The sequence below is a fragment of the Loxodonta africana genome, chromosome 22 (genome assembly GCF_030014295.1).
Source record: "Loxodonta africana isolate mLoxAfr1 chromosome 22, mLoxAfr1.hap2, whole genome shotgun sequence".
Taxonomy (NCBI): domain Eukaryota; kingdom Metazoa; phylum Chordata; class Mammalia; order Proboscidea; family Elephantidae; genus Loxodonta; species Loxodonta africana.
Genome location: NC_087363.1, coordinates 40,622,029 through 40,639,867, shown reverse-complemented (window position 1 = coordinate 40,639,867; position 17,839 = coordinate 40,622,029). Strand labels below are relative to the sequence as shown.

The window sequence follows — 17,839 nt, the reverse complement described above, 5'->3', positions numbered from 1 at the left end:
GCAATTGGTGAAAAACTGGAAAACTGGTATGATTAGCAAAGGAAATAGAGAGGGCTGAGCAAGCTGAACAATAGATGTCCACTACCATTACCTTTCCTTTATGTTGCTAATCTTTCTCTCATTTCCTAGAACCAGATGGCATGTTGGACCCCTAGGCAGGTGGCTTGTTTTGTCTCCTTTGTGCTTGTCCCCTTGCCCCCTTGATATTTCATAGTTTTCTGCACCTGTGTTTTCACTTGAGCCTTGTGAGTTGGTCCACCAGCTCCAGTGTTTGTGTTGGAGCCTTTGAATGCCAAATGGAGTGATTTGAACACAACAGGTTTTTATGATGACTTGTGTTTCTTGATAAGATCAAGGAATACTAAAATTCTCAGTGGTTTTAGCTCGGAATCCTGCCATGTGTTCTCTGATACTATATAGATTTAAAGCAAATAATCTTCTCAGGAACATACTTTCCCTTAACTTTCTTTCTGTAATTAACCAATGTTTTCTGATATCCGGGGATACCTAAGTGCCACTTGTCATAAAATCCCAATGTTTGCAGATTCTTCTTAGATGGGAAGGGATGATAAAGCATTATAGCATCTTAGGCCTTGTTTGATTTCTTCCAATTGATAGTTTGTTTTTTCCTGTCACTGTTAATATATTTAAGGAGCTCTGGTAGCACAGTGATCAAAGCACTCGACTGCTAACTGAAAGGTCAGCAGTTAAATCCACCAGCCACTCCACGGGAGAAAAGACATGGCAGTCTTCTTCCATAAAGATTATAGCCTTCACTCCAACAAGGCTGGCATTAATCCAAAAAACACAAAATAATAAATGTTGGAGAGGTGGAGAGACTGGAACACTTAGACACCCTGGTGGGAAGGTAAAATGGTACAACCACTTTGGAAATCGATTTGGTGTCTCCTTAAAAAACTAGAAATAGAACTACCATATGATCCAGCAATCCCACTCCTTGGAATATATCCTACAGTGATAGGAGCCTTTACACAAACAGATATATGCACACCCATGTTCAATGCAGCACTGTTTACAATACCAAAAAGATGGAAGCAAACAAGGTGCCCATCAACAGATGAATGGATAAATAAATTATGGTATATTCACCCTCGCTCAATGGAATATTATGCATCAGTAGAGAATAATGATGAATCCGTGAAACATTTCATAACATGGAGGAATCTGGAAGGCATTATGCTGAGTGAAATTAGTCAGTTGCAAAAGGACAAATATTGTATAAGACCACTATTATAAGAACTTGAGAAATAGTTCAAACAGAGAAGAAAATATTCTCTGATGGTTACAAGAGGGGGGAGGGAGAGAGGAAAGGGGAGGGGTTTTCACTAATTAGATAGTAGATAAGAACTATTTCAGGTGAGAGAATGACAATACACAACACAGGAGAGGTCAGCACAACTGGATTAAACCAAAAGCACAGAAGTTTTCTGAATAAACTGAATGTTTTGAAGGCCAGCGTAGCGGGGGCGGGGGTTTGGGGACCATGGTTTCAGGGGACACCAAAGTCAATTGGCATAATAAAATCTATTAACAAAACATTCTGCATCCCTCTTTGAAGAGTGGCTTCTGGGGTCTTAAAGCGCTAGCAAGCAGCCATCTAAGATGCATCAATTGGTCTTAACCCACATGGACCAAAGGAGAATGAAGAACACTGAAGACACAGGGTAATTACAAGCCCAAGAGACAGAAAGGGCCACATAAACCAGAGACTACATCAGCCTGAGACCAGAAGAACTAGATGGTGCCCGGCTACAACCGATAACTGCCCTGACAGGGAACACAAGAACCCCTGAGGGAGCAGGAGAGCGGTGGGATGCAGACCCCAAATTTCTCATAATAAGACCAGACTTAATGGTCTGATTGAGACTAGAATGACCCCAGAGGTCATGGTTCCCAGACCTTCTGTTAGCCTAAGACAGGAACCATTCCTAAAGCTAAATCTTCAGACAGGGATTGGCCTCGACTGGGGGATAGACAATGATACTGGTGAAGAATGAGCTTCTTGGATCAAGTAGACACATGAGGCTATGTTGGCATCTCCTGTCTGAAGGGGAGATGAGAGGGTAGAGAGGGTCAGAAGCTGGCCAAATGGACACGAAAAGAGAGAGTGGAGGGAAGGAGTGTGCCTGTCTCATTAGGGAGAGAGCAATTAGGATTCTATAGCATTATAAATTTTTGTATGAGAGTCCAACCTGATTTTTAAACTTTCACTTAAAGCACAATAAAAATTGAAAAAAAAAAAAGATTACAGTCTTGGAAACCCTATGGGGGCAGTTCTACCCTGTTCTGTGGATCGCTATGTGTTGGAATTGACTTGATGGCAACAGGTTTGGTCTTTTTGGTTTTATTAACATGCTTGTTTCCCAGAATTCATTCCCTTCCACGTTGGCAGCCCCATAGTGAGTATTTTTTCAGCTCCTACCACTTACCGAGTAAGAGAATTATAATTTCCTATTTTCTGTTAAGTACTTCAATAGGCCCTTTATGGAGATCATCGCATTTACTTCTAGCACGCCTTTCTGGCATAGGTGTCATCATCGCCACTTAAAAGACATGAAAATCAAGTCTAAAAGAGGATAAATAGTTTTGCCAGAGGCCTTAGAAACAGTAGAAGACTGGGAATTGTGAGTCTGCTATGCCCAAAGCCCATTGTCTAAGAATTAGGCCAGGAGTTCTAAGATACTGGAAAATCATGAGATCTAATTTCTGGTTTAAAGTTGACGGGCTAAGGCTAACACATCTGAAGGAATGAGAATGGATTTAAGATAGGGTTGTCTCTAAGTATGGAGTGATATGGTATAGTTTATGGTACCATCCATGTTCAGAAAAGGATGAATTCTGCCTCCAAATCCCACTCTGCTTCTATCTGAACCTGACCGAGAATGTATCTAAGTATTAAATCAAGAGTTGATTTTAAATGTACCCCAGGCACCAGTTTCACAATATGTTAATTTGCTGTTTTATTTAGTTGTTGTTGGCTCCCGTGGAGCTGGCCTCAACTCACAGCCACCCCACGTACAATGGGGTCAGACTGTTGTGATCCACAGGGTTTTCACTGGCTGGTTTTTTGGAAGTAGATCGCCAGGCCTTTCTTCCTACTTTGTCTTAGTCTGGAAGCTCTGTTGAAACCTGTTCAGCATCATAGCAGCACACAAGCCTCCACTGACAGATGACTGGTAGCTGCACATGGGGTGCATTGGCCGGAAATTAAACCTGGCTGTCCCACGTGGAAGGTGAGACTTCAACCGCCGAACCACTGTTGCCCTCATTTTGTTTACTACATGCTGTGCATTTAGACATTTGTGTCTTCTCAGAATTCTGTTGAACTAAGAAACATTGGAAAGCCCTACGTGTCTTATGCAACCCACGCATCCACTATTTTCTAGATCCCCTGAACTTTGTGATAAGGACAGATCACGGCTGTGAACTTCTCGTTGCACATCTGATTTGCAAAGACAGGGAAAGATGTTTTATCTATGCCCTGGGTATATTCCGCTTTGTCGAATTCAGTTGAGTTCAGTTCATCTGTGACTTACTGAGTGCCTGCACGATGGCAGCTCTGTGCAAGGCCCAGTGGGAGGATACAGCATATTTACTGGGTGCTCCACCACCCACTGAAGTGGCTTGCGTGTTGCTATGATGCTGGAAGCTATGCCGCTGGTATTTTAAGTACCAGCAAGGTCACCCATGGACAGGTTTCAGTGGGGATTCCCAACTAAGACAGACTAGGAAGAAAGCCCTGGCAATCTACTTCCAAAACTTTACCCAATGAAAACCCTATGGATCACAATAGAATATTGTCCGTTATAGTACTAGAAGATGAGAACCCTAGGTTGGAAGGCACTAAACATACCAACTATCATGAAGATGGCGCAGGGCTGGGCAACATTTTTTCCTCTTACATATAGGGTCACCATGAGTCAGAACTGACTGAACAGCAACTGACAACAACAAACTACATGCTAGGCACTCTTCTAAGCACTGAGGATACAGTGGTAGACAAGACAGACAAGGTAAATTCTCTGTTTTCATAGAGCTTACGTTCTAGTTTGATGAACAAGGGAAAAATGATACTTTTGGCAAGTCCTGAGCACTATGATGAAAATAAAGCAGGATGTTGGGATAGAATGAAGTGATGTGGGAGTTGGAGGGGTTGGGAACAGGGGTCAGAGTTTGGATTATTTAGATTGTCAGGCCATTGAGGGCCTCTCTGAGAAAGTGGCCTCTGAACTGAGACCTGAATGCAAAGAAAGGATCAGCTATGTGAGGACCTGGGGGAAGAGCCTTCTAGGCAGAGGGGACATCCTGTGCAAAGGCCCTGAGGAAGGAGCAAGCCTGGCCAGTGTAAGGAACCGGGGCGGGGGGGAGGAACGTAGCCAGCATGGCTAAAAGCCTAATGATATGGGGTTGAGTTGAAGGAATGAGGTTGGAGATGTAGGCGGGGAGCAGTGACGTGGATTCTCGTGGGCCCTGAGATTAAGTCTGTGCTGTGTTGTAAGCAGGAGAGTGACGTAGAGTGGTTTACATTTTTTAATAGTTCTGGCTGCTCTGTGAGGAATGAGATTGGGGGATAAAGGGCTAGAAACAAGAATGTTTGAGCGGAGCAGCTGAGCAGGGCAGGCTATGTTGCCATTGTTATTAACATTTTCATATGCCTGGCCAAAGAGTTTGGATTTTCCTCTAAACACAACAATAAAAAAAACCATTGCCATCAAGTTGACTCCAACTCACAGCCACCCTAAAGGACAGAGTAGAACTGGCCCATAGGGTTTCAAGGAGCGCCTGGTGGATTCAAACTGCTGACCTTTTTAGCAGCCATAGCACTTAACTGTTACACCACCAGGGTTTCCAAACACAACAGCGCTAGCTCCCATTTACTGGACACGTTCCATGTGCCAGCCACGGGGCTCTATGAGCATCCTCTCATTGAATCCCCATAAAAAGACCTACAAGCTGGGCCTCTTTTTAATGTCACCTTCTATAGAGGAGGGAACAGAGGTGCAGAGAGACTAAGCCGTTTGCCGAGGTGCTCCCCACCCACTAGTGAAAACAAGGAACAGGAGTGGCGCCCCTTGTGTGGTGGAAGGCCAGGGCAGAGTTAAGGAGCCCTGGAGTTTGGCAGCAACTTTGAGGTGTGAAGGAGAAGAGCCCGAGTTGGGGGAACCGGTTGAACAGTGGCCTCTACTGTGTGTGAATGTGGTTGTACATGCTGTAGGGGAGACTCAGGTAAGTCAGATGCTGACGCTACTCCTTGCCCCGGCCCCACCCCCCCCCCACCCCCTGGCTAGTAATTTACAGGCTAGGGGGTGATTTGATACACCTGTAGCCCAAAATAGAAAAAGGGAACTTCCTAGAGAAAAATATGTTGCCAACCTTTAACAAGGGGTAACATCCTGGTGTCGGAGAGGCTCTTGAATTCCTTTTTTTTTTTCTCCTAGTTCAGTTTTAAGCTAAAATGGTCTTAGAAAACCTGTCCTAGCCTGTGGCCTCTATCCCAGTTAGGCAGGAGATACTTTTTCCTAACCTCAGCTCATTCATGTGTGTTTGTGTGTGTGTGTGTGTGTTTATGTTTATGACAAGCCCTGGACATTCTAGGGCACCTCAAGAGTGCCAGGGCAGTTTGTTCTGTCCTGAATGGTTACCTTGGAGCAGAATGAATCCCCAGTGGAATTTGAGTTCCCTCGGGTCTTTTTGCAGCCCCGCAGCATCATCAGGACTTGCCAAGGGCTGGGGTGTTCTGTGGACACACAAGCACACTGCACAGCTTCCCTCGGCCCGAACAAGGGTCACATCCTTCTCCTTTGTACCTTAAGATATAGGGAAAGCCATTGGGAACCCAAACCAGGTCTAGCCTGTAGGAACAGTTTTGGGTTTTGTTTTTGTTTTTTTCTTCTTCCTTGAGCAGACTTAACCGTGGTACTTTTAGTTTTCTCCCAGCATTCACTAGCAAAATTTGGAGGCCCTGCTGTTTATCTTTGGTCAGGCTACATATCAGTTCGTAGAAAATGGCTGCAGTTCTAGGAATTGCACAGCCTTAATTTGTTAGCCAAACACTCCGTGCATCAGCAGTGGCGGTAGCTGCCAGTTGTTCTGAGTTTTATGTGGTGTTTTTTTTTCCCCCCTCTCTCCCTCAGATGAGAACTACTGTTTGCTAGAGCTGAGATCATCAAAACCATTTCAATTAGGACTTTGTGTGAGAATATAATTACACCTTCCAGAGACACAGGCCTGGCCTAGCAAAGTAAGGGCCAAAAATAAACAGGATCCGTAAAAGGAGAATGGTACCAGTACCAGTGGAGAATGGGTTACAAGGTAGATTAAGTGGTAGCTCACTCTGTTTTCAGCGATATTACACAAATCAAATCAAATGCTATTCCCTCATATTTTAGCCAAATATTCTTGTCCAAAATGAAAATCAGATGTTTTTCTTCTTTTTCATTTTTTCCCAAAGCAAATGGTTACAAACACTTAATATAATTTACTTGAGCTTTTTTTTCTAGAAGAACATTTACGTTAACTTTCTTTTATGCCTGCAGTAACTTTTGATCAAAATCCGACTCCACTCCCTTGTTTAATGTTGAGCATCCGGATTAAAGCCTTCTTTTAATCTTAAATATAGATTACGCCTCTCTTTCCCTTGAAGCAAACCTCCATAAACCTTGGCCCGCCTCCAGTTTTCTTCATTAAAGCTCTCTTTATTACAGTGTTTTTGGATGGCAGTCATTAAATGATTGTTATGCACAATGGGTACTTGATTATAATCATTTAACTGGCAATCAGTTATTGCAGCAATTTGGTCACGGAATTAAAAGGGAGCGTGTTTGTACCTGCCATCATCTTTGAGATGTTCAGCTCTGGATGAGGGGGAAGAAGCAGAGCATAAACACATGGACAGGAAGAATCAAGCACGTCTATGAATGGAAGCTTTTCTGTGATTCTTCCCCAGTCTGGTTCTTGACCTTTTTTGAACAATGGTGATAAAGTAAGATGTGAATCTGAATTTTTGTGCTTCAAACTCTTGCATCAATAGACACATTCAGTAATGAATGCAAATTTCTCCGTGTACTCAGAAATGCCAAATGGGTAGAAGTATATTTATATGCAAGTTTCTGGGTAGTGCAAAAGGTTAACATGCTCATCAAAAGGTTGGAGGTTCAAGTCCACCCAGAAGCGCCTCGCAAGAAAGACCTAGCAATCTACTTCTGAAAAATCAGCCATGAAAAATCCTAGGGAGTGCAACTCTACTGCGACACATGAGGTCTTCATGAGTTGGAATTGACTTTATGACAACTGGTTTATATTCATATAATTCTGCTACAGGCAGTCCCTGGGTTACGAACAAGATCTGTTCCTGTGTCTTTAAGTTGAATTTATAGGTAAGTTGGAACAGGTTCATACAGTTCTTATTTAACCTTGCTGAAACCCTGGTAGCTGTCAAGAGTTTGGCGGCTAATGAGACTAAAGGGGCACACCAGCCCACGGGCAAAGACTAGAAGGCAGGAGGGAACAGGAAAGCTGGTAATACGGAACCCAAGGTTGAGAAGGGAGAGTGTTGACATGTCATGGGATTGTTAATCAATGTCATAAGATATTATGTGTACTAACTGTTCAATGAGAAACTAGTTCTGTAAACCTTCATCTAAAGTACAATAAAAAAAAAAAAAAGAGTTTGGCTGCTAACCAAAAGATCAGCACTGGAATCCACCAAGGGCTCCTTGGAAACCCTGTGGGGCAGTTCTGTTGTGTACTGTAAGGTTTCTATGAGTTGGAATAGACTCGACAGCAATGGGTTTAGTGCAAAAAAGGAGACCTAGTGGTGTAATGGCTAAAGCACTGGGCTGTCAACCCAAAGGTCATTGGTTTGAACCCACCAGCCACTCCACAGGAGAAAGATGTGGCAGCCTGCTTCCGTAAAGATTTATAGCCTTGGAAACCCCATGGGGCATTTCTACTCTGTCCTGTAGGTTTAGTATGAGTCAGAATCCAGTGGATGGCGGGGGGTTTGGTTTGATTAGTGCAAGAAAAGGCTTGAAGACTTTTCAATGATTTAAAAGCTGCACCTGCAGCAAGTTGTGAGTAGGGGTTGGTTCTCTTGTTTCAAAGTGGGGGCAAATTTATATAACGTTTAAGGGCAAGTAGGAGTTGTCCATAACCCAGGACTGCCTGTATTGTTAACACAAGTATGGGAGTGTTTTTCCCACTCTAATTTATAAACTTTGCATTTTTTTTCTTAACATATAAGCTGACATGGGATGCCAACATCAAGTTGGTATAAAAGGTAAGTGGCATTCATTAGCACTCAGCTGGAGAGCCATTAGTCAACTAAAGAAGTTAGTAACAATGTGATTCTTAAGTTAAGACAGGCTCTTCAGTTGTAAGTATAAATGACAAAGACCCAACTCTAACCAACCTGAGCCAAAAGGGAATTTCTTAGCTTATGGAACTGGAATGTTATTGGAATTGCTTATAGGATTAAAGGAAGAGCCCCTGAAACCTGGACCCAGGCTAGTAACTGAGATTCAATACATCCTCCTCTCCCTCTCTATCTCCCAGCTGAGCTTGCCTGTGCTTGGCTGTATTCCTGTGGCAGGAAACATGGCCACCGGGAGCCTCAGATACTCATCTTCCTTAGCAACTTAGCAACTCCAGTGAGCAGTGAGCATCTATCTTCCTTCCACCTTTTTTAAATCAGCCTCAAGAAAGGACTCTGATTGGCCCTACTTGGGTCACATGCCCAGCCCTTGGATTAAGTACTATCGCCAAGGAAATGATGTAGTATGATTGGCCATACCTGGATCACATGTTATCTCTGTGGGTGGGGCAGCAAAGAGGGAATACTGTGATTGACAATCTTTCTAGAGTCAATGACATGAAGAAGAGGTGGCACCCTGATGACTGAGGAAAGTACCATGATTATTTTAGAAAATGAATGTGAAAATCTGAAATATTCAAGCTTAGAAAGCATTCTCTAAGTGTTTTCCCAAACTAGATCTCCATCTTTCTTCTAGACGTATCCCATCTTTGTCCATCTGAGTGCCCATCTAAGTTTCAAATGATTGCCTAATCATTCCTGTAGCCATTCTTGAACTCCAAAGACCCTTAGATAGTATGTGTAAGGACAGGGTCCTGAGAGATGGGGAAGGCACAGATTTCAACTACTACCTCATCATACTAAACCACTTCTCACAGTTTTAGGTAATAAAATTCTCCATTTCTCTCTTGGTTTGGTTCCATATGTGAATCTGTTAAATGCAAGGCAAAGCAGCCTGCTTTAAATAGCAAAAAGCGTTAAAGGAAAACATGAATTGAAAATTTAAAAGAAGAGACACATATACACACACACCGTTGAACGTGAGCTAATCAGTCTTATGGGAAAATTACGCATCATCCTATTTATTAAGCAAATAAGGAAGACAGTTGAAATGTGCAAGCTCAAACTTGAATAAAAATAATTTTCTCTTTCTCTTATTAACCAAGGTATATTTATTATTTGATAAGTAAATATATGCGTGTCCCTGGGTAGTACAAATGGTTAACATGCTGGCCTGCTAACCAAAAGGTTGGAGGCTCAAGTCACCTCGGAGGTGCCTCAGAAGAAAGGCTGTGTGGTCTAGTTCCAAAAAATCAGCCACTGAAAACCCTGTGGAGCAGTTCTACTCTGACACAGGTGGGGTCCCCATGAGTTGGGATTGACTGCACGGTAACTGGTATATATGTGTACAACTGAGATGTTAAAGTTCTGGGTGACTTAAATGACGATCAGAGTACTACCTGAACATGGTGGGGAGAAGTGGGGGCCAGGGCACAGGGGAATCAGCTTCTTCAAACTTGTGTATATATTTGCACACACACTCTTTTAGTGTGTGGACATTGGACATTGCCAAAGGAGTTTCTTGGGAATCTAATCTTCTCAATGGCAAGCTTCAGCCTTGTCTTTGCCAGTAGTTTAGTTCATGTGGACTTGATGCCAATTTTCATTTCACATGTGTGAAATAACAGTTTGGCACATAGCAAACACAACAGTGATACCATAGAGAAGACTGGTGCTTTCTAAAAAGTGAAATGAAGCAGCTTCAGAACTAATCTTTTCTGTAGGTGAACTGAGTTTACATTAAATTAAATGTTGCAAGAGATTACAGTATTTGTGTGATTCTCTAGAAGTCAAAGGCAACGGCAGTAAAGTATTTTCATTTTATAGCGTTTTTCTTGGAAAGGCTGAACACCGTATGACAGTGGAGAGCTTAAAACCCAGAGTCCAGTGCCAGCACAAAATCCAAACATCATAAAGTTACTTGCAAAGCCCAGCCATTTATCGGTCCCCTCTCTTGGAACAGAGCATCCCTCGACTAAGTCGGCTCAGCGTCACCTTTCCAGCCTCGGGTTTTTAGTATGCAGCCCAGAGTAGAACATGTTCTCCAGAAAGGAAAGGAAAAGCCATTGGACAAAAGTTAAAGTCAAAAAATAAAGACAGCAACATCAGCCTCCATGGAAGAGTGTAGCAGAAGAAAGTCAAGGGAGACCAAGCAATGGCCTCATCGGTCATTGTGGGGTGTGTGTATGTCCCTCGGTCAGTTTTTAAAAACCTAGCCAACCCCGCTCCAACACATCACCTGTGTCTAACCAAGCAGTTGCCATCGAGTTAGTTCTGACTCATGGCGACCCCACGTGTGCAGAGTAGAACTGTGCTCCACAGGGTTTTCAATGGCTGATTTTTGGGAAGTAGATTGCCAGGCCTTTCTTCCCAGGCGCCTCTGGATGGACTCAAACCTCCAACCTTTCAGTTAGCAGCCAAAAACATTAATCATTGGCACCCCCAGGGACTCCTGTATACCTTTACCAGATGGTAAAATACTGCAGGGGGGGTCGTTTGTTCAGGTTGGACAGACTTTTCTCAGGCTTCTGTAGTGCCCTGGAATCAGTCAAACGCCCTGTGATTTTTGCTTCTCTGATTCCCCACCTTTGCCTAAAGAATACTAGGGAAGCCCTTGCCTTCTCTCTAGGGTACAAGTGTACACAGAAGACCTTTGAAAGTTTTGCTCACCAGGACTTCAAATCAGGCTTTTCAGTGAATTTCCATCATCAGGTCGCTGCCAAGTTACACAAATCTGTCAAGGGAGGCTTTGCTGAGAGAGCCCGAGTCATTGTCCACGGGGTAACGGCCCAACACTGACCTGAGTGCTGGCCCGCCTGGCCAGGCTTCTCCTTCCTGCTTCCCAGCTCTGTACTCAGCCACCACCTGCTCATGCACCCAGAGAGCAGGAGGCCTTGATCATCACAGATGACTCCAGCTGATGCCAGAAGTGTAAACAAGTCATAAATTACTCCTGATTCTTCTCTGCTATGGATACTAATAGTCTTTAGTTATGGAAAAATAGACTCTCTTTAATCAGTTTTATTTATGTAATAGGATAGTTGGTCTTCTTGTAGCACTATAAATTTCAGTTTTCTTCAACAGCCATTTTCTCAGCAAGTGCTTTTGCAAAATACTGTGTAAGATGCTACCCTGAAGAACAGGTACAACGTCTGTAAGCGCTGTGGGCTTAAACAAACCTCCCACCAATAAGCAAGTTTAAAAATTAGGGTGCTTGCCCTTTTTTTTTAAGTCAAGGTGGATTATTTATTTGTACTATTTACTATGATTTTCTCATTATTTTTTGTCATGTGTGTATACCAGTAAAAACAAGCTTCTGTCAAGTTGATTTTCACTCATAGTGACCCTGTGTGTGTCAGAACAGAACTGTGCTCCATAGGGTTTTCAGTGGCTGATTTTTCGGAAGTAAATTGCCAGGCCTTTCTTCTGAGGCACCTCTGGGCGGACTCGAACCTCAAACGTTTTGGTCAGCAGCTGAGCATGTTAACCATTTGTACCAGTCAGGGATTCTGTGTATGTATATGTATGTGTTTGTGGGATGTGGGTGTGTGTGTGTGTGTGTGTATAAAATGTCAATGCACTTGTCTTACCACAAGAACCTGGAATTCCCCATTTCTGACCTTCCACTTCACCTAGGAGGTGCTGAGGTCGTTATTTCGCAGGTTACTTCTGATAAAATGGTCTAAAATGATTATTCTTTGCAGCAGAAGTCTCATCTAATAAACCGTATAGTTTTTTTTCCTGAGTTGGGCTTTAGTGTTGATGTCAATAGCACAAGAGCTTTGTGGAGCTTAGAGAACTGGGATGCAGATCCTAACTCGAGGCCTGGTAAAGCGGACAGAGCCCTCACCTCAGCCTCTGGCTCACTCCTCTGCCTTTGGCCACATCGTTTCATTTTCATGGGCCGCAGTTTCCGTGCCTGTAAAATGGGAGTGCTGATGTCACCCTGCCGGGCGCTGAGGCCCGCGTGTGCTAACAGTTATGAGGATACTAGCACTGCACTGGGGACATGGTAGGTGACAAACATGTGTCTTTCCCTTCCCCTGGCACCTTCTGTGACAATCAAAGGACTGTATTGGAGTGGATGTCTGAGACGCGCTCCAGGAAGCCTTCATCTGAAATGTGGGGGGCTTGTGTGCCACCTCCTGAGAATCCTCTTCCCCCTCTCTTGACACCCAGGTCCTCTCTCTGTCTCTGCTCCTCTTTGTTCTCCTGCTTTGCCTGCCTTTGAACTGGAAGTTTCATGATAGGAGTATATTGATGTTGTGTGCAGGGGAAATGGCCCGCCCCGAGCCCCTGGCCCAGCTCCAGCAGCAGCTGTGGAAACACAGAGCTCAGGGTCTAATGGGCTTTGGCATGTTGCTCTTGCTTGACTCCGAAATCTCGTTTCTCTCCTCAGACTCACCGCCTTTCCCTTGGGTTAGAGCCTCTTTCCTTTGACCTCTTGTCTTTCAATCTAACGCCAGCAGCAAAGAAAAGTACTCCCCCGCCCCCCGCCCCTGACCTGTGTCTTCTAGGTGAGTAGCTTGGCCCCGGCAAGTCTTCCTCAGCACGGTATGGAAAGTTGTGTCTGGCAGCTGTGGGACGAGGCCAGCACCCGCCGTTCCTCCCTTTTGGGTCCGTGATGCACTTCCTGGCTCCCAGGGGACAGTCTGGCCTTGCAGCAGGCCACACCAACAGCTAGAGTTCAGCTTGTTGAAAGACTTGAGTACTTTGCTTGGTGGTGTAAGTAACCAGTCTCCCTGGGTTTACATCATTTTCTGTATATAAACGTCTGGGTGATGTGGAGCTGAGCTCCCTTACTATAGCAGCACTAAGTCTTAAAGGGCTCTTTTGCTTTTTTTTCTAAACAGCTTTATTGAGATATAATGCACATACCATACAATTTACCCGTTTAAAGTACAATTCAGTGGTTTTGGTATATTTACAGGTATGTGCAACTATTACCACAGCCAATTTTAAAACGTTTTCATTACCCCAAAAATAAACCCTGCACCCCTTTGCTGCCACTTTCTGGTCTCCCAATACTGACCCCACACGTAGGCAACCACTAATCTACTTTCATCTCTATGAATTTGCTTATTCTGGATATTTCCTATAAATGGAATCATATAACACTTAGCATAATATTTTCAAGGTTCATCCGTGTTGTAGCATGTATCAGTACTTCTTTCCTTTTTGTGGCCAAATGATACTCCATTATAAGATATAGCACATTTCATTTATCCTCTCATCCATTGATGGGCATTTGGGCTGTTTGTACTATTTGGCTGTTATGAGTAATGCTGCTTTAAAGAGTCACATACAAGTTTTTGTGTGGACGTGTGTTTTCATTTCTCTTGGGCATATACCCAGGAGTGGAATTGCTGGATCATATGGCAACTCTGTGTTTAATCATTGGGGAAGTCAACCCTTTTTCTCTAAACCATTTTATTGAGGTATAAATTATATACAAGTTAAGTGCATAAATCGTAACTGTACATCAGAGTGAATTTTTACTTTGTATACACCTGTGTAACTACCACCCAGATCAAGGTAAAGAACATTGCCTGTACTCCAGAAGTCTCCTTTGAGCCTCTTCCCAGTGAGTACTCCCAAAGGTAACTGCTGTCCTGACCTCTGTCAAACTCAGTTGGTTTGGTTCTCAACCTTTCCCACAAATTTTTTCCAGTTGCTGTCAAATCGACTCTAACTCATGATGACCCCATGTGTGTCAGAGTAGAACTGTGTTCCATAGGTTTTCAGAGGCTGACTTTTTAGAAGTAGATCTCCAGACCTTTCCTCTGAGGTGCCTCTGGGTGGACTTGAACCTCCAACCTTTCATTTAGCAGCTGAGCATGTTCACTGTTTGCACCACCCAGGGACTCCTTTTCCACATATGCCCATCCCTCAGCCCCATTCTCCTACTTCATATCATTTAAGGATTCAAAATTAATTATTATATATTAGGACCAAAAAGAAATCAAAACAGTGGCAATCTTAGAAATGCTTTTTCTGCACTCGCCTTTCGCATGCAGGTAGTGGGGGGGGGGAGGGTGACTCTCGCATCCCATACTTACTGCTCAGTCGTGCTTCATCCCAGAACCTAGAGGAGAAGACAGACAGACACCAGGGGACCCTAGGCCTGTTTTCCCAGCGCCTAAACGGCACAGCATGCAGTGTTTTCTAAGTTGAACAGGATTGTGGTTGTTGAGACCATCAGACACCCACTGAGCTTCCAGCGGGCAAGGGTTCCTGCTGTCCCTTTTCTGCCAAAGTCGGATTTGATTTTCCCTGATTATGTTTTGAATTTTCTCGGGCATGGGGAGTATATTTGAAGAGGTATCTCACCATCACAGTCCCTTTTCAACACATTGATGCTGAACACGGTGAACTATTACTAGTGAGTGATATAATGAGAAGGTTCTTTTACAGGAGGTACACAGAAGCCCCCATTTTTGGCTTTACTGCCACACTCAAATCCTCTTATTTAAAAGTGGAGCTTAATCTGTTTATCCTACAGTAAAAATATCTACAAGAAGCTATTATTATATTGACGTTGGAGCCAAACAGGAAATCGGAGGACTCACAGATGTTATCTGCTTTAATGCAGTGGGTTTTCTACACACTGACTTCATACTAGACTCTACTAGAGGATTTAAAGAACTCGTTACTGACATGTTTCTTCCTTGGGCTTTGTAGGCTGCATTGTGTTCCCAGAGTTCTAAGGGCTAGAAAGAGAGAGGGAGGTGTAGAGAGAGAGAATGAACCCAACGAGAAAGAATTGAAATAGATTCTATCATTACCATGAAAATATATAGTAATTATTGCATTCTTTGGGATGGGGTTGAATTTGATGTAATTTAACTGTTACAGAGTTTCTGGGTGTTGCACACAATTAAGTGCTCAGCTACTAACCAAAATATTGGATATTTGAATCCGCCCAGATACACCTCAAAAGGAAGGCCTGGCAATCTACTTCTGAAAGATCACAACCACTGAAAGCCCTATGGAAATGCAGTTCTACTCTGATACACGTGGGGTCGCCAGGAGTCGGAATCAATTCCATGGCAACTTTTCTTTTTAACAGTTGTTTATTTTCTTTTTAGGTAAAAGTTTACAATAAGGGAAGTTGATATGCCAAAAGGTTTGTCGTTGTTAAGTGCTGTGAAGTGGGTTTTGACTCATGGCACCCTCATGTGACAGAGTAGAACTGCCGCATAGGGTTTTCTAGGCTGTAATCTTTATGGGAGCAGATTGCCAGGACTTTCTCCCATGGAAGTGGTTGGGTGGGTTTGAATCTGCAACCTCTCAGTTAGCAGCCGAGCACTTAACTGTTGTGCCACCAGGGCTCCTACCAAAAAGTTTAAGTTCTCAAAACTTTTTTTCCAGCATTTTTATCCATTATTTAGATGAGCATAAAACTGGCACACCTAGCAAATTCATGGATGCTGCAAAGCTGGGGAAAGTACTAATAATCAGTATCCCGAGAGACCGTGCCAGTCGGGAGGCTGAACCTAACAAGATGAAAGGTAACAGACACCAGTGTGCGTCCTTAGATCACCTGGGAAAGGGGTTCCAGTGCTTGTAAGCACCATAGAGCAAATCAGCAATGTGAAGGGGCATCCCAGGTAGTTCTGCACCATCGCGTTACTTTATAGAGACGGAATGACCGGAACCCACCACTGGAGTACTGAAACGCTTAAAGATGCAAGGGAGATTGAGACCAGGATTGGAGCAACCAGGATTGCACCAAGCATCTACAAACTATGACATGAGGAGCTAGTCATAAAAGACTAGGTGAAAGAGGAGAAAACCATCCCCAAATACTTGAAGGGCTGTCCTGTATATCAGCATGTGTGACAGAGTAAGCAAAGCTAGGATTAGGTAGAAGTTACAGGGAATATTCTTTGGCTCAGCCGGACAGAGACCTCTTGTAACACTTTGAGCTGTGGATCAATATGGGTGCAGTGGCCTCCTGGCTGAGCACGGACTGTGGAGGGTTCAGACTGGTGGAGAATGTGCCATGTGCTAGATATTTGTCAGATGTTGTGGAAAGGTTCATGCCCTCTGTAAAGGTTTGAAACAGAAGTTCTGTAAGCTCTGATGTTCTGTGACTGTTTATGTGCTCGTGCGATTGAGGCAGATGGTGAGTTTGGTGGAAGGGTAAGATGGATATAGGTGAGAATCCATGGTAAAGGAAGCAGGAATTGTCACGGATCTTGAGGACAGAATTAAGGAGTACGAGACGAATAAAAGCTTGATGGTGGGAATGGATGGGGTGAGAGGGTGGGGACTGGTGAATGATAAGAGAGAAGTGTGGATAGTTAGGACTGGGCGGCAGAATGGGAAACCCTGAGTAGGAAACAGATTTGGGCTTACCACTACGGGCAGTAGGGAGCCACTGAAGGTTTCTGTGGGGGAGGGCCCGGGCATGTCATCCTGAGGAGAGAGGGGCACTGAAGTCTTTGCACACCCTTGCTCTGACATGGCCTCATACAAAGAGCCCCATAAACCCATTGCTGTCGAGTTGATTCCGACTTGTGGGAACTTCCTGTGTGAGAGAGCAGAGTGACTCTTTAGGGTTTTCTTGGCTGTGATCTTCACAGAAGCACATTGCCAGGCCTTTCTTCTTGGCATCCCTGGGTGGGTTCGGACCACCAACCTTTAGGTTAATAGTTGAGCATAAACCATTTATGCCACCCAGGGTCCTATACAAGAAGACAGGGTGGCACAGACCCCAGACAGACCCTTGGTGCTGTCAGCTGTTCTATCGGTCAGTTGAGAGTAGGGCATGCCCAGACCAAAACATTCAATATTTATTCCTGCCGAAGACGGGCCCTGGGAAATTTCCTAAAGGAAATGTGGACTTTGAGGGAAAGGCACTCTTTTAAGATCTGAAAAATTAGGCCTAGTTATCCACCTGCAGCAATAGTTAGATTTTGTGTTTTTGTTGATGCCTAAAGCTTGAAGTCATTGTTTCCTGTGGCCGTAAGTCTTAATAGCCATGGATACCAAGTTTCTGGCCACCAGCACACTTTCTTTCCTTTTATTTACTTTCCCACAGTCACCCTTTATTTACCCTTAACAGAGTAAGATGCAAGCCAATAGGGTGGGTGTTAATTTAGTTCAATTATGCTTTAAGCATTTTTATTTCAAGGCATTTTCCACACAACAGCCTTATGATGTAAGCAAATTAGGGCTTAATTCCTCTCTCACAGGTGAGGTGATGCAGTGATTGTTGTCTCACTGAGTATGGAGAATAGCTGATTCCATGAGAGGAAAGGCCACTGGAAGGAGGATGTTATCGCTCTTTGAAAAGAAAATCACATTCACAGAGAAAGGGTTTGGCACTGGCAGGGCCCAGTTAAACAGGATACAGCCTTCCCTCCGAGTGTCTCCGGCACCACACCGCCTCTCCTTAGCACTGCTGCTTTTGGGTCACTTCCGAATCCATGAATGGGTTCG

The 17,839-nt window shown here is 43.9% G+C and overlaps 1 protein-coding gene across 4 annotated transcripts in view; it reads left to right on the top strand.

Moving 5' to 3' along the window:
* The window catches only part of ATG7 (autophagy related 7), a 299,990-nt gene that overhangs the window by 199,451 nt on the left and 82,700 nt on the right, over positions 1–17,839 (top strand). Inside the window, exons 19-20 of one of the 4 annotated variants that reach the window (XM_023547910.2) lie at positions 3,930–4,034; positions 6,156–16,109. The exons of the other annotated variants lie outside the window; for them this stretch is intronic. Coding sequence (XP_023403678.1) covers positions 3,930–4,034; positions 6,156–6,176 — 126 coding nt within the window. The 3' untranslated portion in view covers positions 6,177–16,109. Of the gene's footprint in view, positions 1–3,929; positions 4,035–6,155; positions 16,110–17,839 lie in introns of those variants that run through there. 4 annotated transcript variants of the gene reach the window in all.